Source organism: Chamaea fasciata, unplaced genomic scaffold (assembly GCF_029207755.1).
Source record: "Chamaea fasciata isolate MVZ Bird 193981 ecotype frontalis unplaced genomic scaffold, bChaFas1.0.hap1 SCAF_1, whole genome shotgun sequence".
In the NCBI taxonomy this organism is placed as follows: Eukaryota; Metazoa; Chordata; class Aves; order Passeriformes; family Sylviidae; genus Chamaea; species Chamaea fasciata.
The window spans coordinates 74,255,384-74,280,380 of record NW_027094086.1 but is presented as its reverse complement, the minus strand read 5'-3'; the positions used below and the strand labels follow the sequence as shown (position 1 = coordinate 74,280,380).

At 37.6% G+C, this 24,997-nt stretch overlaps 1 protein-coding gene across 1 annotated transcript in view; it reads left to right on the top strand.

Annotated features, from left to right (window-relative positions):
• DNAH5 (dynein axonemal heavy chain 5) overlaps positions 1-24,997 on the top strand; it is a 118,606-nt gene that overhangs the window by 1,238 nt on the left and 92,371 nt on the right. Inside the window, exons 2-14 of the mRNA XM_066186224.1 lie at positions 3,126-3,260; positions 5,092-5,176; positions 9,104-9,267; positions 9,689-9,901; positions 10,509-10,646; positions 11,251-11,427; positions 12,204-12,317; positions 14,242-14,349; positions 15,031-15,153; positions 16,941-17,156; positions 19,089-19,196; positions 19,894-19,979; positions 20,756-21,077. Of these exons, the coding sequence (XP_066042321.1) occupies positions 3,126-3,260; positions 5,092-5,176; positions 9,104-9,267; positions 9,689-9,901; positions 10,509-10,646; positions 11,251-11,427; positions 12,204-12,317; positions 14,242-14,349; positions 15,031-15,153; positions 16,941-17,156; positions 19,089-19,196; positions 19,894-19,979; positions 20,756-21,077 (1,989 nt within the window). The remainder of the gene's footprint in view (positions 1-3,125; positions 3,261-5,091; positions 5,177-9,103; positions 9,268-9,688; positions 9,902-10,508; positions 10,647-11,250; positions 11,428-12,203; positions 12,318-14,241; positions 14,350-15,030; positions 15,154-16,940; positions 17,157-19,088; positions 19,197-19,893; positions 19,980-20,755; positions 21,078-24,997) is intronic.

Below are 24,997 nucleotides of genomic sequence, written 5' to 3'. Positions count from 1 at the left end.
TAGACTGATGGTGAGATGTTTATGGGTTTAGGTATATGAAAGATAGATTTAGTAATCTCTCTCTTTTCTTGCTTCAGGAGATGTCTGTTGAAATTAGTTTCCTGTGCCAAATTGTTAGTATTTAGGTATTAGGAATTTTAAGATTTTATGTAACCTAAAACAAGCTACGTGTTATAACTGGACTAATCATCAGAAAAGGACTTTTCAGTTAATTAGTTTAGCTTTGGACCTTCATCTGTTGTGGGACTGTGTCATGTGACCTTTCTTACCTTCATAACCAAGAGAGGTAAAAGAAACTCAAAACTAAACTTGGCTGTGTTACCTGTGTTGTTCTTTACATGAAAAACTGAGCTGAAGCTGTACCATAAAAAACTTGGACAATCTTTCCAGATATCTGTTTATCTCTTTTAAATAGTGCATCCTCCTACATCATGGGACATTAGGAAGAGGCTTTGATATATGACCTCGATCAGAGTTGCTATTGATACTTTTCAGGATTTCCATGTCAGTGTTACTGCATGTAACAGCAATTTCTCTCTTACCTACATAAATGATAGCATGTGTGTTTCAGCATCCTTCCATCTTCAAATCCTAGTTTTTCAGTGTTGTATGAAATTCTGAACTACATAGAGCTGCCTATTCTTGGGTAATTTTTTAAACAGAGATTCTGTTTAGGCCTGTGTACTTCTGTAGTGAATACTGCAGGATAAAAAATTACAAAAACTCCTAGCCTATGACCACAATGCTGATTTGAAGTGAGATGTGAGGGTGGCTAAAGGGGAGAGGAAAGAATGAGACCTAGAAAGCTTGGCATTTTCTTGTAATTAATTTTCTGAGATTCTTAATACTAAGTAAAGGATATCTTCAAAATTCATTCTTTTAGTAGCATGCAAATGGAAGCTCAGAAGCTAGACTGGAAGACAGTTTCCAGTGAAGCCTCTTAGTGTTTTTAAATACATAAATTAGTGACTTGCCGTTGAAAGCACTGAAATTAGGTTTCCTTTACTTTTCTGCGTACAACCTAATCCTAAAAAGTGAGGTAGAAATCTCTTCTAATGACTGCAACAATTAATGTGTGAGTTTGTGATTGAGCAATGCTTTATTTGGGGAGGAAGATTGTAGAAATGATAACTCATCAAAATATAGAAGCATGACAGCTTGAATTGTATTGACTGTTCTTGCACTATATTGCAGCATCTATCAGGAGAGAAATGTGTGGAACTTGCATTAGTAATAGAAATATCCAACATATCAATGCAAATACCTTCCCTTAGTGACATGTGACAAATACAAGTCAAAGTCTTAATTGTCATAAAACTATAGCTTTACCATTTAGTTAATAGTTTCCTGTTTCTCTAGGTATGGTTCATTAAGTAATTTAAGTTAATTACACTTTTAAAGTTTCATGATCTCTTAGTGAATATTCTTGTTACTGGACATAGACATCAAATACTGCCCAGTGCTGTATGAACAATAGCTTGTATATTTGGTATAGGGCTAGAGACACAGCAATTAAAAAAAGTTTTAAAAACCAGAAGGAAACATTGGGGCATGATTGCTCACTTTGAGAAGAAGGTGCTCATGGTTTCAGTCTGCACAAACAGCAACTTGCAGAAGAAATAGAGGCTATGAACATGTCAAGAGCATCTGCATAGATGGAGCTGGTGACTTAAAAACCAGTGTAAGGCATAGTATTGTATAGTGATATATCTGGAGCTCTATGTTGGAAACACAAGCAGAGTACAAAAGTAGTCTCTCTGTAGTTTAGGTAAAACAAGAAGCTTCTTTCTGTATTAAATAGAAACTAATTGGTAGAGTATTGGTTGTATATTTTTTTTAAAGATGTCATATCAGTTGGGTTCAAATTACTGGAACAACAGTTTTGAGGATTCTATTGTTATCATCTAGTGTGAATGAAGCTGATTCAGACAAAATGGTTGCTTTTTGTGTGTCTAATGAGGAAGAAAATTTCTACTCATATTTAAAAACACGTGGGAATAGCCAATCCTGTGATGACACTTTCAGGAAACTGGAGACCATATTAGGATATGAGAGAGGTAAAATAGCATGAAGTACATGTAGAAATTAATCTGCTGCTGTGTCCTTCAGATATGTCTGTGTAAAGAATAGGATTTGTATGTTTGTCTTTTATATGGAAAATACTGCAAATGCATTCAGCATTTATGAAGGCATGGTAGTAGTTACAAGTTTACCAGGTATTTGAAAATTCCTTCAGAAAGTAGGAAAGATATTTACATAAGGGTATATAAAGTATATTTTGCAGGTCCTTTTGGCTCTGCAAAAGCTTATAGATAAATCACTTATACATACTTTATAAAGTTACTAGATTTCTCCTAATCACCAGGGAAATAAAGATTGAATTTACCACCAATGAAACATAATTCTAAATTTCTTTTGAAAATGAAATTATATTGAATCTTGTAACCTGCAAGCACAATAATACCAGTAACTATTCCAGAAGGCTATTTTGTCTATAATGTAATGAGGTGTGTTACATATGGGATTTCAATTTAATTAGAAGAGTAGGCTTACTGCTTGAAGAATGGTATAATAGCTATAGTTAAGCACATTTGTAAACACTTGTGTACCTTGAGGCTTGTGGTTTGTTTTACTTCTCATTATATTAAAGAGATAATGTATAAAACCCTAGCTTCCTCCAGCAGCATCTGTCTTTATTAGAGAACGCTTACAATATCTTCCACAAATAACAAAGATCAGTCAGAATCCTGTCTTGACTCGATAGTCATACGTGACTAGACTGAAAAGCTGAGATGAAGGACTTAGGGTGTTGAAGGTAACTTGCAGAATAATGGAGCTGTACATATAAAATACCTTTTTGTCTCTACAAAGCCTTTCAACAAATTAGCTTTCTGTACAACATTATTTATGATAGAAATGTGATAAATCTGAAAATAGAACACCAGAAACAAACTGTAAAATTATAACAAATGCTGCTTCTAATATTTTCATTTGAGGGCCATAAAAACATAAATCACAAGTGTGGAAGAATGTATTAACCTTTACTTTAAAAAAATCACTTTTTAAATTTTTGTCTTCAAGATAGATCATGAGTTTTTCATTGTCCACTTTGTATTTTATAACAGCAAAAGCTCGAGGAAGAGAGGGAGGCTAAACGTGCTCGTCTGGATGGCAGGCATGATTACTTACTGGATATTGTTGCCTCTTGTGTGGATCTGGACAAAGCAGAAGTAGAAGATGCTATTCTTGATGGTAACCAGGTAATCTGATGAATTTGAAAGTGAAGCTCATAGTATACTTTAGAACTGATATTACCATTAAATTCTTGGTGAGATAATTTTCAGACTTCACGCCTGAGATTACTCAAGTCTTCTTGAAAAATATTTTTCAGCATTTTTAATTAATTTGAACAAAAGTGTCCTTAATTCCAGGACCTACTGTAACAATATTGATTTTTAAATTGATTAGAATTTCTCCTTTCCAGTGGTTATAGATTATATGCTAAAACCTGTGACTGTATTTCACTATAATAGTGAAACCACAGTGTGAAGCCTTCCAGTCCTTGGGTACACAGCACACAGAGGTTCAAGAGTCCTGTCCACAGCAGAGGTTGCATGCTGCTGTTTCTGTAAGGCTGCCAGCAGCATTTGTGAGACTTCATTGCAATCTAGTTTAGCGAATTAAAATAGGTAGAAACTACTTGACAAAATAGAATGGCTTATGTGATCTGACCGTGACTGCGTGAGGGCTGATACAAATTCATATATTGAGACATTGAAAAATACCACTTTTTAAAAAACCTCAGTAGACAGAAGTAGATATTTTACTTCCTGACACTAAAGTAAACATGACTGTGTTTGGGTTTTTATGGTTTGTTTTCTTTCGTGTTCTCTTTCCATCTGCATGCTTTCAATTTATGCATTCTCATTTCAATGCTAATATTGTTGACAAACTGAAGAGAGTCCAGTGGAAGATCAGTAAGAAAGAGAGGGACCCAGGGCACATGAAGTATGAGATGAGGAAGAAGAACAGGTTGAGTGAAAGTCAAACAGTAACCCACAGCTGTTTGAAGAGTGATTGCAAAGATGACCGAGCTGAACTGTTCTCAGTGGGTGCAGATGAGAACTTCAAAGATAAAGTAATATCTTGCAAATTGGCCACCAAGAGACCCTTCTTCACCAGGGGGGTAATGCAGCAAGGGAATAGGTTACTTCAAGTCAGTTGTGGAATTTCTGTTCTTGGGGTTTTTGAGAGTCAGCTTAGGAAAAGCTATAAATGATCTGAGCTGTTGTTGGTGACACAGGAAGCTGGCCTCAGACCTCCCAGAGGTCCCTTCCAACATTTCTGTGAGTTCATGAGGTAGCAAATGAGCAGTGCAGAACACTGTCATGCACATTAAAAAGCAGAATTTGTTTCAGCCTTTGTGCGTTCTATCTCCAAATGGGTTTCCTGGCAAACTATAATGCCCGAGAATAGCTGTCAGATGAGGAAAATATTGGCAGCTTCTATACTTGGAAAGAGAAAAACGTAATAGTTGTTTTGACCTCATCTTGGAGGGCTCAGCCAAGATTTTCTGGAATAGCAGTTCATTATCTTGGTGTAACTGAGGCTTGTCATTAATGGAAGAGGGATAATTGTGGCTTTCTTCTGGCTTCTGGTGATCTTTTAGGCTTCTTTCTGCACTGGAAAACACAAATGTACCACCTAATGTTTCTGAAGATGAACTTGAAGGAGCCTTTTCTGCTAAAGATAGCTATGCAGTTAGGAACCACATAGAAGACTGACTCAGATCTAGAAAAATAATTGATGGGGCCAGACTTTCAAGTGCTGAGACATGGATCAGCATATATAAGCATAAAGCAACTCAGTTTCTTCCTCAGCCTTTATGGCCTATACATGAGATTTGTGGACTGCACTACCAGCACCTGCTTCAGTGATGCCTGATGGCAGCCTCAAATTGATGAAGAGCTGTGAAATTGTCCCAATGCTTATAAATACATAAATAAGCAATTTACAAAAAAATAAGCAAAGGCTTCCTGTGATATGAATCTAATCAGTGACATGTTATGATCTCAACATGGTTTCAAACAGATAGAGCGCATTAACAGATTCCTGGCTCCTGGAGGTCTGCGTCATCTGATGTTCTACTATCAAGACGTGGAGGTAATGGATACAGGTAAAGTAACTTACATTCTCCTGCAGCATGTTATAGTTGTGCTGAGCAAGTGTGCAAGGAAGAGGAAAATAGTCAAGTTCTTATAAACTGGAACTGGAAACAAGCCATGTTTGGTCCCTGATCCTAAGGGGGGATAGATCCCTGCTTAGGGATAGATCCATGCCAAGGCATAGATCCCTGCTCATGAAATGAGGATTGATGAAATTACCCAAGCTTATTAGTGCGCTTCTGCATATTGCTACTATGAAGCAGCAAAGTACTTCCTTGTGAGCTCAGCAGCTCTTGCCTGTGGGAATTAGTTTTTGATAACTAAAAGCTGACTTTCGCACAAGGTGAACAGTGACAGATGTCATTCTTCCTCCCCTTCAGTCACACCACCTGTTGGCCCTAGAAGCCATCCACATTTCTTGGCATGTGACCATTCATCTAGGTGGTCCTGATTCATGACAAATGCCTTCATCATGCCCACATTATGGGTAGAAGGGGTGTTACCCCAGAAGTCCCTTCTGCACATACCCCTTTACTCTTACTCTGCCATGTTCCACACTTCTGAGGGAAACCTCCCTCTCCCTTACCCTGGAGGTAGCTCAGGACCCCTGTGACACGGTCATCCTCATTTTTCCCATGCCTTCTCTCCCAGTGCCTCCAGTGCTCTTGCTGTTGGGACTAGCCAGGTGCTCTGTGACCTCTTAGAGCCTGTGACTGGTTGGTGTTGCCCCTCTTGGTTGTCCTGGATGTACATGAACAGCCCTGTAAACATATCTGTGTACAGCTGTATAAATGTGTTTATACATATGTAAACATATTCCTAGATAAATGTAAATATATGGTTTTATATTTAATGCATTTTCAGTATTTATATGTATGTATTTTCTCCAGTATATCTGTATATGTCTAAAAGGGATGAAAAGGCTATTTAATATGATAGAAGCAACTTTAATAAAAAAGTTTCAATGCACATAGAAATACAGTTAAATGAAAACAAACTCAACCACTAATTTAGAAATCTGATGAGCAAGTTTTAACATGCAGGAGGCTAAGTGGTGAAAGTATGACAGAGAGAGTGTGAAGCGAAGGTCAAAGCCTAGGAATCTAATGAGAGTTGCCCATGCCCACCCCCAAACCAATCAGATCACACTACACTATGGTATGATTTTGCTAACCTTTTGGGGTGTGGGGCTACACGTAGGCAATATGGAAAGCAGTAGAAAAAACCCCACACAAGCAAAACCCAAATGAATTCACAGCAAGGTGTTCATTGGATGGATAAGCAAAAGTCCCTGAAACATCATACACAGGAGGAAAAAAGTTTAAAAAAAAAAAGCTAGTGATGGAGGAGACAGTGGGGATTAAGTGAGTGGGCTGGAGATGACTTTGCCCACAGCTACAGCTGTAGTCACTGCTAATGCTATCAGACAGTAAAACTTCTGCTGTACATTTTTCCTTTGTAGGTGGAACTGAGTTTGTAAAAGAATTATGTGTTGATTGTTTCGGATTCTGGTTCACAGGCTGTCAGAGCAAAAATCCCATTTGTGGGGGTGGCTACTAATTGGAAAAGCTAAGTGAACTTTTGTGGCCTTACACGCACCTTCTTTGTAAGGGCACTTACTATGGCAGCCTCATACACAAGCTGGTTTTCTGACCCTGATGTGGATCAACCAACACTTCTGTTAGGGCAACAGATGATTCCATGAAGGGAGCATAGAAGAAATTTTGTGCCTTTCCAGAGGAGGAGGCTGTATCTGTGAGTTCAGGAAGATCTACTTCAGACTCTTAAGGTGTCATTTAAAAGTTTGATTTCTTGCAGTGTTTTGAAGGTCACTATTCATGTGCATTTTACAAACTTCTAGCACCATTTTCAGTAAGAGTACATCTTTTCTAAAGAAACTGCAGGTTATACTACCTACTTCACCTCCTCAGATTGTGGGAAAACTCTGATGACTTTTGCTGGTCTTGCCTCTGTAATTGCTTGTGGCACTTTGACCCTTGCTGGATGCCAGGCATCCATGAAAGCTGCTCACCCTCCACTGCTACAGCTGGACAGAGGAGAGGAAATTTATTGAAGATTTAATGAATTAAGGACTGGGAGAAAACACTCCAAGGGCAAAACAGGCTCCACTTAAAGATATTCAGTGAATTTATTACCAACTAAATCAAAGTAGGATAATGAGAAGTAAAATAAGCCCTTAAAAACACCTTTTCTTCCCCCAACCTCTCCCTCCTTCCCACCAGCAGGCCATGGGGGTTTTGGTCAGTTTGTCACCCAAGGTTTTCTTCTGCTGCTCTGGGAGAGGAGTCCTTCCCCTGAGACCATGGGGTCCCTCTCACAGGAGACAGTTCTCAGTGAACTTCTCTGGTGTGGTTCCAATCTCACGGGTAGCAGTCCTCCCAAAACTGCTGTGAGTCCTCCCACAGGCAGACAGTCCTCCCCAAACTACTGCAGTGTGGGTCGCTCTTCCACGGGGTGTGGTCCTACCAAGACAGGCTGCTCCAGCCTGGAAGCAGGGCCTCCTCTCTTCCACTGGGTCTCCCACAGCACCACAGCCTCCTCCAGGCATCCACATGCTCCGGTATGGGGACCTCCCCATTTTCTCACCTCCTCCTTTACTCTGGCTGGATATAAAACTGCACCCCAAACTTTATTTTGATTTTCCTCTCAAATATGTTATCACAGAGGCATTACCGCCATCTCTAATTAGCCCACCTTTGGCCTGCAGCATGTCCATCTTCAGAGCCATCAGGGATTGGCCCTGCCAGACATGGTAGAAGCTTCCAGCAGCTTCTCACAGAAGCCCCCTCTGTGGTCCCCCTCACTACCAAGAGCCATGCAAAACCAAAACATTACTGCAGTACAATGATAGTGCAAGTTTATTAGCATGCAACAAATCAAACTAGTAACATTTACAGAGTCAAGTCTTTTTCTGGTGACAGAGCCCTTGTACTTCTGAGGTATATGAAAAAGGGATTTCTTCAGAGCTGTAGTGAAAAAGGGGAGAAGGAAAGACGATGCGAACAGAAGGGTGGGAAGGGAACTTATGGTGGTCACCTGATCCAAAATAGGGATCTTTGGGACAGATGGTCATGTATCTGAAAGAAAAACATGTGCAGAAGGCTCTATCACTTTTTGGATGTTCTCCTTTAACTGCTGGTATCAAGAATTTACTTTTTCATCTTCTTGTTGTTGTAGTGCCTCACTGAGATGTGTATGCATGCAACTTTACTCTGAGGTAATACTGAAAAGCTAGTAACAAAGAGGAATTGTGACCAAAAACATATAAGGAATATTTTACCCCCAAAGACACTGCTTCTTCTTTAGTGACCCTTTACAAGTGTTGCCAGCAGCCTGAACATGTGAGCAGTATATCCATGTTGGGAAAAGAAGAACAGACAAGGAAGTCCCTCATAGCTCCCTTATTGGTGTGTGTTTGTTTGTTTGCTTTCCCCCCAAAGAATCTGCTGTGGCCTCTTTCTCTTTGTCTTCAGAAGCACCCTATTTTTTTTTTCCTTATATTTACATGTTTTTAGGGAAGGACAGGTGATAATAACTCCTCTAACGTAAAACACATCACTAAATTTTCTGATTTTCTTTTAATTTTTCTTTTTCAAGCAAGAGGGTATTATCTACAGCTGCATGATAGAGCCTATAAAAGGACCTTGAGCCTGAGCCATTATTTAGAAGGAATAGAAAAACAAGTGAATTACTAAAAATGAAAGGCTTTTGGTGCGAGAATGGCAAAACTAGATGAAACATTTCTTACTGTGCCATGAAGACTCTGAATGCTGCATACTTTCTGTGGACAGTTCCGTGAGGTGCCACCAGGAGGCTGGGACTGAGAGAAGCACAAATAATGACTGAACTGCTTGTGTAGAAAACTTTTTGAATAAATAATCACTGGGTCTTAATTGTTTCTCTGTTTGGATCTGTAGACTACTTTGGCCTTCCAGGAATAGGAACAAACTCTCATTTGACCAAGAAGAAGAAACTTAAAGTATTTGTGACAGAGGGAAGAGAAGTTGCTTTGACTGGTGTATGCATTTTCTTTATTAGAACTAGTTTTTCTAAACCCATCACAGCTGAGAATATCTATCAAGTAAGTCAGTGACTGCTTATCTCTGTATGTAATCTTGTTTAAAATTTGCTTTTACCATGAGGTGTTTGCTCTCAGCATATAATTTGACAGCTCTTGACATGGAGGAATAAGTAGAAGGACACAGATGGATTAAATGAAAGGGGGAAAAAATGGAGGGGAATGGAAATCCAGATATTATTTTGTGGCAGCAACTTGATGTATTTAATTGATATGAAAAAAGGATGCTAAGGAAGCAAATTTAAGACAATCTGTAATGACAGAGTAATTAGTCAATACCTAAATACTGAAGTGTTAAATTTCAAATAACTAACAAATTCATTAGAAAAACAAAAATTATTTTACTTTTGAGAGTGTGCATGTAAATTGTATATAACTAAGTTTTTACTGGCAAAGGACCCCTTGTGTTGTGTCTCTTTTACAGGAAGTCAATTTTAATATGATGGATGTAGGTCGAGATGGCTTATTAAAAAGTGTTGAGCAGTTGATATCAGAAATATTCATTCCGGCTATACAGACTATGGACCGTGGCTGGGTTGAACTTCAGCAAGTTCCCAATATTAAGCAGGACTTCCTTCGTGCCCTTGAAGCATTTGTTAGTGTCTTATCAGGAACTCAGCAAAGTCTGTTGGAAAAGGTAGTATGTTCATGTGGCAAATAGAAAGTGAGCTAGCTGTAGAATGTCTCTAGCTCGGGACCTTTAGAATTAACTGCTGTTGTAGATTACTCATAAAAATTGCTTTTGTTAAACTGGAGAATAACCCAACACTTCTGTTTATTGTCATCAGTACTTTGTCATTTTTTTGTCATTTTATTGTCATCATTATACTTTGATCTGTGGTTTTAATGGTTCTGTAGGTGCTTCTGTTCTTGTTTATTCAGGGGCCAGTTCTTTAGAACTATTATCTTCTTGACTCTCCAATGGCTGTGGTCACGCTTAAACATTGAATGATTAATGTATGACAAACTGCTGCTCCAACTGGTTGGTTTCTACTCAGCTTTTGTGAAGGAAAGGGCATGAGAGCACAGCTGCCTGGCTGGTGAATTCTCCAGATTCTAGAGTCCACTTCTAGCTCAAACCAGTTTAATTTAGACTGAACTGAGAATAGAAAGTGAAATACCCCAAGTAGGGCAACAAGTTAGTCTTTAAAGTTCCTAGATTTTTTTGTCATGAACATTCAGCTTTTTTTTTTTTTTTTTTTTTTTTTTTTTTTTTTTTTTTTTTTTTTGAACTTATGTTTTAGGTCAGCCTGAAGAAATGTGAAACATGTGACCTGAAAACTTTAAGAGGACCTTCAGATTACTTGATGGCTGCTAACAGCTTAGAGGCTCTTGAAAAAATAGAAGTCTGCATGAAGGAATGGACCAAACAAATTGAACAGGTGATACATGGGACAAATGTGAAATATGACAACATCTGCATCTTGGTAGATGAGTTTAATCCTGTTGGTGTTATAACTACTTTTCTATAAATTCAAATAAGTTCAATCTCTTTATTTTAAAGTACTGTTGGTATATTTTTTGTGCTTGTACTTCTCAATGGGAATATTACTGAGAGCTTTTTCCATTTGCTAGTCAATATAAGATACACAGTGTGGGAAGCTTAGTCCCCTGTCTTTGATAATTACCTGTTATTAAGGTACAAAACAGTTGATGGTTCTCAGTGGATTTAATGAAAACAAAAAGAACACAGTAATTGAGTGAACACTATTTTCAGTGGTCACATTTGTACTTTGAAACATGCTTTGCAGGTTATTTGCAGAAAATGTAACAGTCTGTAACAGTGCTCTTGGAACAGAAGGAACAGAATCTCTTCTTTAACCTGGAAATAAAAGGACCAAGCAAAGTCAGGTTTCTTATATGAGGTGGAGGCTGTTAGGTAATTTATCAGACAAGGTTAATTCTATGTGTTAAATGTAGGATTAATCCATGCTACCTCTGCAACTAAAAAATATGAGCATCACTCACATTACTCTATGATAAAAGGTTCTTGCAGAAAATGACCAGTTGAGAAAAGAAGCAGATGACCTTGGACCACGAGTAGAGCTTGATTATTGGAAAAAGAAATTGTCAAAATTCAACTACCTTATGGAACAGCTGAAGAGCCCAGATGTGAAGGCAGTGCTTGGAGTACTCACTGCTGCTAAATCCAAACTGCTGAAGGTTTTTATTTTAAATTATGACAGATATAGAGACTAGAAATACTTTTTATACCCTAGCTGATTTTGATAATATATGTAACAATGCTGGTGGGGAAAACATTGAAACATCTTTGGCTTTTGTTTTCTTTTTCCGTCTCTATTTCTTAGCTTGAGTAGATAAAGTTTAAATCTAGTTCAATTTATTGAAAAAGACTGGGAATCCCCTCAGTCTAAAGGCTGATAATATACTTCATCCACATGGCTTAACAGAAATAAATAATTAAAATATTTGAAAATTTGATTATTAAATCAGAATATTGAATTAATGAACTGGATATTTTATGACAAAAAAAAATCCCCCCATTTTTTAAGCCTCTTTTTTATGTTGATACAGTGCCTGTCAAAATTGTTTGTGGAATCATTACTTCTTACATTGACATAAAAAATTTAAAGTCCCATCACCAACAGAAAATAAGTAAATAAAACAAAAAATCTTGTCTCATCAAAATGAGAAGTGGAACTAATACATAGCTATATATCCATAATTCATATATTTTACATCAACTTGACTGCACACTACCACTGACTATTTGGCTGAATGGTCTAAACCAGCTGTATGTGTACAGTCAAGTTACTGAAACAAGACAAGGACCTTATCCTGGGTGGACAAGTATAATTTTGAAGTAAAAGATCTGTGCTTTCAAATGTGTTTAGAAGCTAATGACAAGTCAAAATGATCTCAAAACAGTTTTTATGAAATGCATGCTTTTATTTGTTTTTTAATCTTCCTGTTCTTAGAAGTGGCGAGCATTGGATATTCGCATCACAGATGCAGCAAATGAAGCTAAAGATAATGTGAAGTATCTCTACTCTTTGGAAAAATATTATGAACCATTATACAATAGCAATCCTGTAAGCAGAACTTTTAAATTCTCAACATAAATATCTTGAGACAAACAATATGCATATATTCTATAGGATGGGTTTGGAAATGAAACAGAAAATTTTACCCATGCAACTCCAGTTTGAGATTTTGTGCAGTTGTGGTTAAAGTGGCTTAATGGGAATTCCTGGCTACAAAATAAAGTACTTGCTATTTTCATACCTTCGTATCTGTAAAGCTTTTGTTCTGGTGAAGAGACTGGATTCTGTGCTATGGGAGAATGTTAATTCCTTATGATTAAAAAAAAAGAGAAATAAACCTAATGCTATGCTAAAGACAAAGTTTGATTTTTGTCTTTGTGTTGGTTTCCAGATCATGGTTAGACTAACATTTATAGGGCAATTTTCAGCTTCTTTGGTTGGGAAAAGATAAATAAGATTATGTAAATATTAAGACATAAATATAAATCACCTTCTCATACTATAGTTTGAGAATACATAGGAAGATGCAAGCATAACATGTAGAAAACAAAGCCAGCCACCCTAAAATACAGGCCTGGAGGAGTCTCCCTCTCTCATTATCTGCTAAAATAGGTGGCAAATAATTGCTTTTATTAAAACGGTTTTGCAACTGGCTGTATGTGTCTTGCTAGTTAAAGGAATATGACTGGTAGCCATGAAGACTCAAGACTTTGATCTGTTCTAGCTTCCTCGCTCTCCTCTGAAACTTATCCCAAAACCAAATTGCTTCCAAGGACTGCTCTGGGCAGCTATGTGTGTTTCTGTTTACTGGGTGATATTAGAACAGTGTGTCTTTTCAGTGTTTCCAATCTGCTATTTGAGTTTCTCTATTGAAAAGTTATTGGGTTATGATACCCATAGAACCAGAGTAAAGTGTCTGTACTTGCTACTGGCACTGTGCAGGGTCTGTTGAACTCGCCTGCTTTGTGCTTCCAGTGCAGTTTTTCACCAAGGAGAAAGTGGTGCCTGCTTTGGATATGTTTAGTTTTGTGATGGTGTAGCCCTTGGGATGAAAGCCATAGTGGCATGGAGTGTGAAGCCTTTCTCTTTCTGATATTTACCTGTACAATTTTAAGAATGAGTCTGTCAACAGAGTAAAGCTGTCATTGCTTTGGAAATTCAGATGTGACAAAGAGCTATCTGCAAAATCTTTGTCTGGTCCACTTGTGGATTGAAGACAGGACTGCTACAGTTTTGAAATTATACTTTTCTTAAAAATATTTAGTCAAAGACATTTGTCTTATACACAAAACTTAATGAAGACCACAAGGGATACATAGAATTCAAATGAGTGTGATGGTATGGCCTTGGTTGTACATCAAGCATTCTCTCTATCCCCATCCTCAATAGGAAGGGATGAGAATATAATATGAAAAAGCTCATGTATTTTTCCATGACAGGAACATCACTTACTTTTTATAATCATGGACAAAACAGACTCAACTTAGGGAAAATATCTTTATTGACAGTGAAAATACATTTAGGTAGTGACAAGCAAAATCAGAAACTAAAGCCACATCTCTGCACCACCAGGCTCAGCCTCACCCCTTCAATCCCCCTTTGTCTTCCTCCTCTCTCCAAGTGGTGAAGGGGTTCTCTTTACATGCAAGCTTACATCAGGTTTAGCAACCAAGCACATAAACTTTTTTTTTTTTTTCACAAAAAAGTAAGTTCTTTTGAATTTACTTCTACCAAATTTCACTCACTGATCTGAATTCTTCCAGCCAAGACCCTAGTGAAAAATTTTCCCCAGAATTAAATTCTAGAGCTTGGGAAATGATGTAGGACAGGCAACCCTGCAGAAGAGGCCCAGGTAGACAGAACCATACCAAAGACCATGTTCATAATTCTTCTGCATTCACTAATTAGATGTTGTGCTAATGTGTAGTAACCAAGCTACTGAGCAGAGTTCAGACTGTGTGTTTCTTTTCAGGTGTCCATGCTGGATGCTATTCCAGGACTCTTAAATGCAATTAAAATGATTCAGAGTATCTCTCAGTATTACAACACTTCTGAAAAGATCTCCTCCCTGTTTGTGAAGGTTGGTGATCAGTGGGAAAAGAAATATTCCCAGATTGTCTTCTGTGTTGTTGCTTGAGTGCAAGAGAAAAAACAAAGGAACCAAGCAATTGGAGAGGCAGCACTTCGGTCACTTTAACACTGCTTTTTGAAGATATAAAGAATTGGAAATACTGACAAACTATTTCAAATTTAGAACTTATTTTGCTGCCTGTAATCTGGAGTTGTTATGAACATTTTCAGACTTAAATCTCACCTCTGATATACATAGAGTAACATTTTTGTTACAAGTTTTGCCTGTTATGAATGGGGTTTTTTTGTAGAACCAAATACGTTAATTCATATTGCCCTTAGACCTCCACATTTTTGCATAAAGAAGGAAATGGATTGGAAAGGGAACCTATTCTTTACCATTTGTACTCTCATGGGCTCTTGATTTTACCTTTGCCTTCAGAAGAGACAAAGTCTTATGACTTTGTAGCCCTCAATGCTATTTCAAGGTTGGTACAAGATGTGTAGGTTTAGGATAAGCATAGTTAATCAACAACATCTTTGTTTGTCAACTTCTGGGCAAGGAGGACAGTCTATTGATGTGGTTGGTATTTGGTCAGTGGAGTCAGAGGAATGAGATGAGACTGAGAGAATGGCAAGACCTGCTTTGTCTTGAAATGCTGTGTTTTTTCATGGTTAAAACTGCTTTTAGGTGACCAATCAGATGATCACAGCGTGCAAATCTTACATTGCAAACAACGACACTGCCACTATCTGGAATCAACCACAGGAGAGAGTTGTGGAAAAGCTACAAGCAGCTATTAGACTTAAACAGGTAGGTGGGAAGAGCATACAAAAAACAAATTATAAAGTGATATTTAGGAGGGCAGGAGTAGGAAAATTTTATCTGAGAAAGCACTGTTATAGTGAAAAAAATGAGTGAATTGAAAAATATCCACTGGAACTGGAATGTTTATGCTAGAGCTAACAAGGAATTTAGTCTGTTGTTGATCTGGAAACAGAATTTTGATGCTTAGTCTATCTTAACTATGCTTATAAGAGAATTGCTTGGATTTTCATGTTTCTTCAGGTTATGTCTTCTAACTTCATGTGGAGAGTTATGAAATAGAAATTAAAACAAGGAGAGTTACTGAACATATTCCAAAGAGGTGTGGACAAGCTATATGTTTAGAAAGGGCAATTTACTGGACTGAGAAAAATTCAGCTGTTCAGTTGACCTAGACTTGTCAGGAAGATAGCCTTTGTGGTTTTTTTTGAATACACTTCTGTGATAACTTTTAAATTTTATTTTTCTTTGTTATTTTTTTCTTCTAAAGCATAGTATTATAAGATAAATTGGCTTGGAAGGGTCGTCAGCAGGTATCTAGTTGAACCTTCCGCTCAAAGCCAAAGCAGAAACAGAGTGAGATCAAACTTGGTTTTCCAGTCCTTTATCCAGTTGTGACTTAAAGTTCTCCAAGGATAGAGAGATTGCACAGTCTTTTTGAGCAGCCTATTTCACTGCTCGACTGTCCTTGGAACGAAAGATTCTCTCCTTTTATCCAGTCAGAATCTCATCCATTTCAATTTATGCTCTTTGCTTCTTGGCTTTTGTCCATGTGTTACTGTGAAGAAGAGCCTGACTCTCTTTGGTAACCTCCCTGTACTTATTGGAACCTTCATACAGGCTTTCTGCATTTTTTTTTTTCATTCCTTATATGTGCTTGCAGGACTAGATCTTTTTCTTAATACCTCCTGAAGCAACAAATCTTGCCTAGTTCTAGCATAAATTAGTGTAAATTTGTATGACATCTTACCATCAGCAATGAGCACTAAACTTGTATTTTTCTATAAAGATATATCAAATTGTCCTGTTGATGCATGAAAATATGTTGAAAAATTAGGTATTCATTTGAGTCTTAGTTCCAGAAGTTTTCAGAAATTCAATAGATTATAATTTACAATTTGAATTACTAACAACATGGCAAAATCTGGACCCTTTGTATTGATACCTCCAAGTGAGGTTATCCATACATAAATGTGATAAAAAGAATGAATATCTTATTGTAAAGAAAACCACTATTGAAAGAAACTGTTTCAAGCAAATCTGTTGACTATGAATTTAACAAGTTTAGAGTAAAGTTTGTGCCTTGTTATGAATGCAGAATGAAAAGTGGAAGCTGCTATGGAGCAGCATTAAAACTTCACAAAGTGATTTGTTCTTGAAAGTGATTTTTGAACCTTGATTACCCAGTAAAACTGCTCAGCATGCAAACATTTTCAGTCTCTGGAAACTGGATTGTCATCTTGGTTATTCAGTAAACACATCAAACTCTGGTATGAAATGGAGGGAACAGAATTTCATGCTAGCCAAGGATATGTACAAATATGTATATGTGCAGTTCAGTCATTTGCTGAAGTGTGTAATCCTGTAATGGCATTGATGGGTTAGTTTTCGGAGGCAAATTCTGTTACACTCTTTTTAGTGTTCATGATTGTTTTTTGATAAAGCTTCTACTTGCTATTGGGTTAGGATAATACCTGTCTGTGTAAATTTTGTTCTAGCTAAAGACAGTGCCTTTTGTTACAAGCTTGACGTTCTTTTAAATTCTTTGTTTTAAGGAGTATCAAAATTGCTTCCACAAGATAAAAGAGAATTTGGAACAAAATCCAGCTGAAAGACAATTTGATTTTAGTGAGATGTATATATTTGGTAAATTTGAAGCCTTTCATCGTCGTCTGGTAAAGATAATAGATGTTTTCAATACAATGAGAACCTACTCAGCTCTACAGGAATCTAAGATAGAGGGATTGGAAGAAATGATCACAAAATATCAGGTACACATTAGATTTTGTATATTGTATGAGTCTAACTTGAACCTTTAAAAGAAAAGTAGGAAAATTAGGGAAGTGTTTATTGAGAGAAAATTGGACTCTTTAATTGTGTTAAAATTACTGAGTAATAGCAATGTAAATATGTGATTACTGGGGAAATGAGCAGACAAGATGAAAGAAAAGGCGCAAGCGGACATGTGAAAGAAGTATGATAAAATCAAAGCTGATTGAAAAAAGCAACAAAGTGGGGTGACTGTAACAGGAGTAATAGGAGCATGAGTTTGTGCTCTGATAAGGAGAAAAATTGAGAAGTGCTACATTTCTCTCTCTACAAATGTTGGGCTAGCTATGTGTGCCCCTTTGCTCGTTAGTATTACTATGCAGTTTTCTGATTTTTGTTTTTTAAGAGAATTGTGACTTGAGCAACAAGGAGACCTTCTAAGAATGGAAATATGTTATGTTCTTTTCCTTCCTTCTTTCTCAGATAGCTTTCTTTTCTACCAAATGAGCTTTTACTGAGCCTGAGTTAGCTTACTTTTTTGTGTAATTTTATTAGTGCAGTGTCATAATTACGGCACCTGTAATTATCAAAATAAATTAGAAGTATTCAACCTATGGACTTTGTAGACAGCTTTTTGAGATCACATATGATGCAATGGCTGCACAGGCAAATATGGCATATTAGTTTGCCATTTTGTTATGGTCAGGAGTCAATCAGTTTGCTTTAGTGAAATTCTGAGAATTTTCGGATCATGCAATGGAGGTACTGTTTTAGTAGGCTGGAACACAGGAGTCTAGTTATTTTGGGGCATTTGTGTTTGAAAAGATGCCTGTGACCATCAGCCCAGGCTGAGATGTAAACTCTATACAGATACACCTCATGATTCATTGCAGCACCCAAGTCCTTAAACACGAACTTTGTGTGAGACCCAGGTGATGTAAAGTCAATTATATTAAATTTATCATTCTTCAGGATGAAGAATGCTTCGGTAAAAAATGCTAGCTACATGGAAGGTTCTGGATAGGTTGTTTAAAGTGCAGAAAAATGATTGCACTTCTTTTTAAAGTGACAAAATTGAGGTACTGAAGTATTTGATATGGACCATAGGTATAGTTAGTTTGTGACTGATTACATGTCTTAAAATTTTTTAGAACAGGAATTTACTATTTTGCTGTTCTGCATGCTTTAACACTTAGTCCCTGTCTGGGATTTGCCTGTTTTTAGAGGAAAAGATGGAATTTTTATTTGTAGCAATGCAATGAAACTGAATTTCATTTGACTTACCATAAAGTGTTGGAAGTCAGCTGAGCTGAAACTATGCTGAGTTTCATAGTTATACTGTGGTAAACTACTAGGATGTTGAACAGTAGTTTATCATTAGAAATCCTTCATCTGTGTGTACAGTTCAAGGGACATGCTGATTAAGATATACTTTCACATGTGTGGACAGCAGCTGTGTAAGAGAAGCCAGGAATACTAACTTGTGGGCTGGTGATGTGCTGCATCTTACTGCTTTTTGAATAGTCTATTTATAACAGAATCAGTTGTTTAAAGGATGTGGAAAATAATAATGTGAAAATATTTTTCTCTGTTGAACTTTAAGTTTTGAATAGAAATAAACATCTGCATGACAGAATGTTTAGTGAGTAACAAATATCTTTGATGAAAAGCAAGTCTGAATTTTCTGTCAGGTCTAATTGATTTAAAACAGAAATAAATAGTATAAATGAAATTCAAATGGATATTACACCAACTTGATTCCTGCAAATATTTCTTTTAAGCTGTTTGCTTATATTGCTCAGTAAGTGCTGGGAGCTATTAGCAAAGGTAAAATGTGAACACGCACATCCTGTTGTGTTAAATGTTTGGTATGGTAAGTCTTTTTCATAAGACATTTTTTGGTGATAATTTTCTTTTTCTGTGCAACTGTTTAGAGCATTGTTGACAACATGAAGAATAAGCATTACGACTTCTTGGATCAGCGGAAGACTGATTTTGACCAAGACTATGAAGAATTTTGCAGCGACATAAATGATCTTCATGTAGGTTTGATGATACAATTAAGAATTTAATTTACCGATAAATCCTTATTATCCTCTCTGAGTTACCACCAAAAAAAATGCAAATCTCAAACTTGGGATTCTGGAATTGAAAAACTATTCTAATATATTTTCACCCTAAAGCTTCCATTCATTATCTTTCAGACTAGTTTAATGGAATTTGCCATTGAGGGCCTCCAAGAAAAGGATTTTTCATTACTGTATGATGGCAAGAATAACAAAAATGGGTGATTTAATCGAGTGAATAGGAGTGTAGTACCAATAAGTCAGATAATTAACTTTGCAATAGTTCTGAAATCACAAGTTGGTGAAAGGGAAGAGTATCTGCAGAAGAAAAAAAAATTAAAATAAATGCTTTTCTTTCTTTGCCTGTAAAAGAGGTAAGCAAGCATTCTTTGAGGCCTCTCAGCATGGTGAAACATTGGAGCGTACAGAAGCTTTTCTTGGTTGCATAGCTACAGAGGGAACTTGGAAAGAAAATGTCTTGAAAGTTGGCTGTGTTTTGTTTAATTATTGTGGGAAGGAAGAAAGGGAAAAAAAATACTTATTGAGATTGGTTTCACATAAACAGATTATCTTCTAACATATTGCATGTTAAATCCTGTCAAATAATACCTGGCATATTTGATGTGTGTTCCTTATGGACTCCTCTGATGTAGGATTATTTACTCTTCAACAGGATCAATTAAGGAGTTTCATGGACGTCACCTTTGAAAGTATTCTGAACACTGAAAGGGCACTGAGTATGTTGCAGAAATTTGAAAGGTAATATGTCCTATTCACATTGCTAAAACTCTGCCAGACAATGGAAATAAGACATTTAGGATGGTGAAAAAGGCAGGCAGGGGGGAGAAGAGCAGAAGGCATTTTCTTAAATACAAACAAAACCAACTCAACCTCTTTACTCTAAATCGGTCAGCCCTGTTAAGAGTTGTCTTAGTAGCTTGAATGAATAAAAGCCATATTTTTTGTATCAGAAAATGCAAAATATAAGTGGACTTTGAACGTCATCTTTCAAAATCAGCTTAAGTACAGGAAAACTTTCTGTTAGCATATTTGCCTTAGGTTTATGCTTGAACAATGACAGTGAACAAGTAATTTGTTACCACAATGCAGTTAGAAGAGACTAAAATGCTTTTATTAAGAAACAGTGAGATTTGTCTTTATAAATTAACATTGTTGCAAAAACAGCCTCACTCTTTATTCTGTCAGCTTTTGTATTATAATCTGTTTAATAGCATAGACAGCTAGTGGTGAATTGGTTACAGTTTGCCGCACATAATTTTAGCCCAGTGTTTGAAAACAGTGACAAAACAGAAATTGTGTAGGCTTACTTGGAAACTTTTATCATCTAGCCTAAATCTTTATTACTTGGAATCAGGTTGTGACAGCATTTATTCAAGCTGAAAACTCTGCTGCTAAAGTAGTTATTTTCTAAAGCATGCAAGGGAATCTGGAATGGCTGTATTTTCCAACAATGTATTAGAAGGATTTCAGAAGTGTTGAAGGAATTTTTTCATGATTATTATTTTTTTAAGCAGATTGCAAATCCCAAATCTTGGCATTGATGAAAAGTATCATAAAATATTTCAAAACTATGGCCATGACATAGAAACCATCTGTAAGATCTACACTAGGCACAAGAAGGACCCTCCACTCGCTCGTAATCTGCCTCCAATAGCTGGCAAGATCTTGTGGGCACGCCACCTATTCCATAGGATCAAGGGGCCGATGGAGACTTTCCAGAGACATCCAGCACTTCTGAGAACACCAGATGGCAAGAGCATAATCCGCAATTACAACAAAGTAGCAAAAGTTCTTATGAAATTTGAGGTGATCTACCACAGGGAATGGCTCCGGCAGGTAAGCCAACTGATTTTGACAAAGATAGTCCTTAAAAAAAAATTTAAAAATGGTGGAATCTCTGGTTAGTAGCAGTTGTCAGGTATGCTTAACTGTAGGTTTATGATGACTCTCAAATGAGGGAGAGAATAAGAAAAGTTGTTTTACAAGAAAGTGTTCCTGTTAAAAGGATAGGGCCTGTAGCACCTGTAGCTGAATTTAGGAACAACTGAAAGACCTTTATTATAACTAAGAAGTTAGAAAGAAAACACATAATGAATATTCTGTGGTAGGCTTAGATGCCAGTCTGTCTCTGCCATATTCTTCCAACTGGTGCAAGATCATCATGTGGGGAGAGGAGTTTTGTCAGCTGGTTGGCTTAAGGTAAAAGCAGACACACAGTTTTCCTCTGCTCTGGACAATATGAGTTTTATTTTGAGTGATAATCCATGGGTACACTCTGCAAATATACATGTAAAATGCATCCAGTCTGAACAGATAATAGCATACTCAGTGAACAAGTGGACTTTGGGCCAGTTGTGGGTTAATCCTAATAGGCAGCTAAGCACCACACAAATGTTCATTCACTTCCCCCCATGCACCCCCAGTGAGACAGGGAAGAGGAAAGGAAAAGCAAAAGCACGAAAACTTGTGGTTCAAGGTAAGTTGTTTGATTAGTGAAGGAGAAATGGAGAAAGAAAGAGAAAGAAAGGGAAAAGAAAGAGAAAGAAAGGAAAAGAAAGTGCTGTAGAGGCAATTTCTCACCATCTCCCATGGGTCAAACAATGTCTAACCAATTCCAGAGCAGAGGGTGGCTAACTCCTTCAACCCCTGCCTTTCCCTTTTTGTAGTGGTGTGTTTTAGGTTATGTTTGTTTGATGTATGTTTTCATACTGTTTTCTGTATCCTATGTACCCCACAATGGTTCATTCCGTGTACCCCTCTTATGGTTTCTCCCAAGTTACAGTTCTCTGTCAATCAAGGTATTATGTAACCCGTGAGGCCTGTCCAGAAAGTTCTAGGGAAGGCATCGAGTGATTGGACAGGACCCCAACCTTCCCCTCCTACTTTTCTCTGATTTGTTATAATGTCTGTCTGTTACCTATTAAGCCACGGCCATGTTCATCCTGATTGGTCTACGACTGAACCCACCCCCATACTCCTCCCCCTATATAAGCTGCTGTACTAGAGTGTTCCTTGTCTTGCTAAGGCTGACACTCTGGAGGTGAGGTCTTCTGTTGTGCGTCACCAATAAACTTCAGCTGTCGTCCCCTTATCAGAGTCTGCCTTTCTCTCTCGTCGCTGCTCACTCCTCACTGGTAGAAAAATCTCCACAGGATTGGCAAGGTTCCCCAGGGTACCAAGCCGTACCTCATACTGCGGCTGGTGTCAGGGCTGGCCTGGCAGAGCAGGAGAGGGATCCTGTGACACCCTCGTCACTGCACCTTTTTATTGCTGAGCATGTTGTTATATGGCAAGGAATATCCCTTTGCTTATTTTGTAACATCCTTGTGTTATTTCATGACATCTGCATGGCTTTGTCCCCTCACAGCCTCTTTTGCACCCTTCATCTGCACTACCACCCCCAATCTATTCACTGTGTGGACAGAGTGAGAACAAGAGCAGGCCTTGATGCTGTGCAAGCACTGTTCAACTGAAACACCTGAGTGTTATCGTCTTTGTTTTGATAACATATCTGATGACACCATAAAGGCTGCTATGAAGAAAACTAAATGCCGACAGAGAAAATTAACCCAGTCAGAGCCAATACAAGTAATTTCATTTCCTACTGACAATTTTGGGATGTATGTGTGTGAGGGAAGGGACAGCTCAGGCCTTGCCCTGGCAAGGCAGTGCACTGTCCCATACTCCACCCCTAGAGCTTGTATCCCAGTGGCTGCCAGTCCCTGGCACACCAGAGGCACTGATCCACAGCCACCTCTGGAGCCCCTGACCCAGTTCCTGAGTGGCCAAATGACTGGAAGTCCCACCTAGGGGGAAGGGCCTAGGAAGGCCAAATGGTGTTGAAAGATGAATATGAGGCTATCTGATGTCTTGATTCTACATCCTCTTGGAATTTTTTTCTAAACACTGCTGGAACCCAGGAGTTGGTAGCTATGTGCGTGCTAGTCTATGTATTTTCTGTCTTACTATCTTTCTTCTTCTGATTCCCTTTTCTTGGAATATTTGAGTAGTTTAAAATCAAGTCGGCTTAGTGTTTGCAAAGTTGGATGGGCTAAGTTAATGCTTTAAGAAGTATTTTATATTGACTGAATATTGTACCAAACCCTTTGCCAAAGTTCTATGATTTCCTAAATTTGCCAGTAAAGTCTTTTTTGTTGTTTTGATCTCTTGAGAATATCTCGTCAGTGTTTCTCCCATGTGTCTAACTCTGAGTACATGAACAACCATAAGCCCTTTTTATGTGTCTCGTTGAAGGAATTATTTGGGGCCTTACAGGCAGAACACTTTGTAGCCTGAGTATTTTTCAGAGAACATGGTTTATCTTAAATTCTAAATCTCATTTGACTCATTTTGCCCTCTTGGGTCTCGTACACAGAACCTCTGACTACCTTTATATTATCAGATGGTTTCTGCAGGGTCTACTTTAAAGCCTTGAAATCTCTGCAAGTTTCTACTATTGTTTTGGCATGTTTTTCACCTTTAGTTTCTTTATTGCCTTGCCAAAGAGCATCTTGCAGAAAAATTAGCCTCAGCCTTGCAGAGCTGAAAAAGAAGGATCAGAATCTCCAGACTGCAGTTTTGAAGGTAGTGTGACACTTGTCTATGCATTTGCCTGCTGTTTTGGAACTTAGGCCCAGCTTTTGTACATTGTAGAAGTCTCTGGTGCTGATAAATATCAATCTTCTCAAAGATAGTCTTAGATCAGATATGGGACCAGAAGTACCAGCTGCCTTTTCTCCAGTCTGAATATATTAGATTTTCCTGACCCTTCCTTTTTCACACTTGCATTTGGCATACGGTATGAAATGTAGTTTAAAGAGTCAGCAGATTTGATTGTCAGATACTGTAAGTGGGAATTTTTTTGTATATATATTTTGGTATAGTAAAAAGGGAGAAATGATTGCAATATTAGAGTACGTAAAAGATGCTGTATTGAGACTCAGTGTTGAATATATATTATTGATGATTAATGTGGAGTTGAGTGCAAGGTGGGAATCAAGGAACCTGAACAGTAGTACCTCAATTGTTGTTTCATTATACATTATATTTCAGGTACATCATTTGGCACCATTAACCTGCATATAGTTGGTTCTGCTTCCAGGCAATAATGAAAACTGCTATTGTACTTAGAAAGGTCTTTAACTTCAATGCTTATTCTGCTAGTATAGGAAATTCATATTTGTTTTCATGTGCTTTTCACAGAGAGCTGGTGCATATCCCTCATATTTTATGGAATGAATTGCAATGCTTCAGGAATTTGTTTACTGTTTCTATTTTGGACTGAGTTTCTTTTTTGATTTCAGTACTGAGCTGGATACCTGTATCATTCAAAGTATACTTATGATAGTTTTCACTGCCTTGTCTCAACTACAAAGACTAAAGAGAATGTATGATTCTTGTGGGGCTACATCTGCCCCTTTGGCTAGATGATCTAGTGATCAGATTTTCTGACATGTACCATGCCTTGATGGAACAGTCGAGTACGTTTGCCTTTCATCTTTTGTAAAATAACTATAACATCCCAGGCATCTGCCCTGAAGTGGTGCCTTTCTTTATGAGGCCCAAATCATCTGCATTCTGATTCTGCTCTGTATTAAAACAACCTGTTTTCTCCTATAGCAGTCAAATCACACTTAGCAGCTATATAAACTTCCTGAGCCCATTCCAACTTCATACACATTAGGTGGGAACAAAGGGAGGTGGATTTGCACAAAATTTCAAGTTTGAAACATACACACATGCCTTGATAATACATG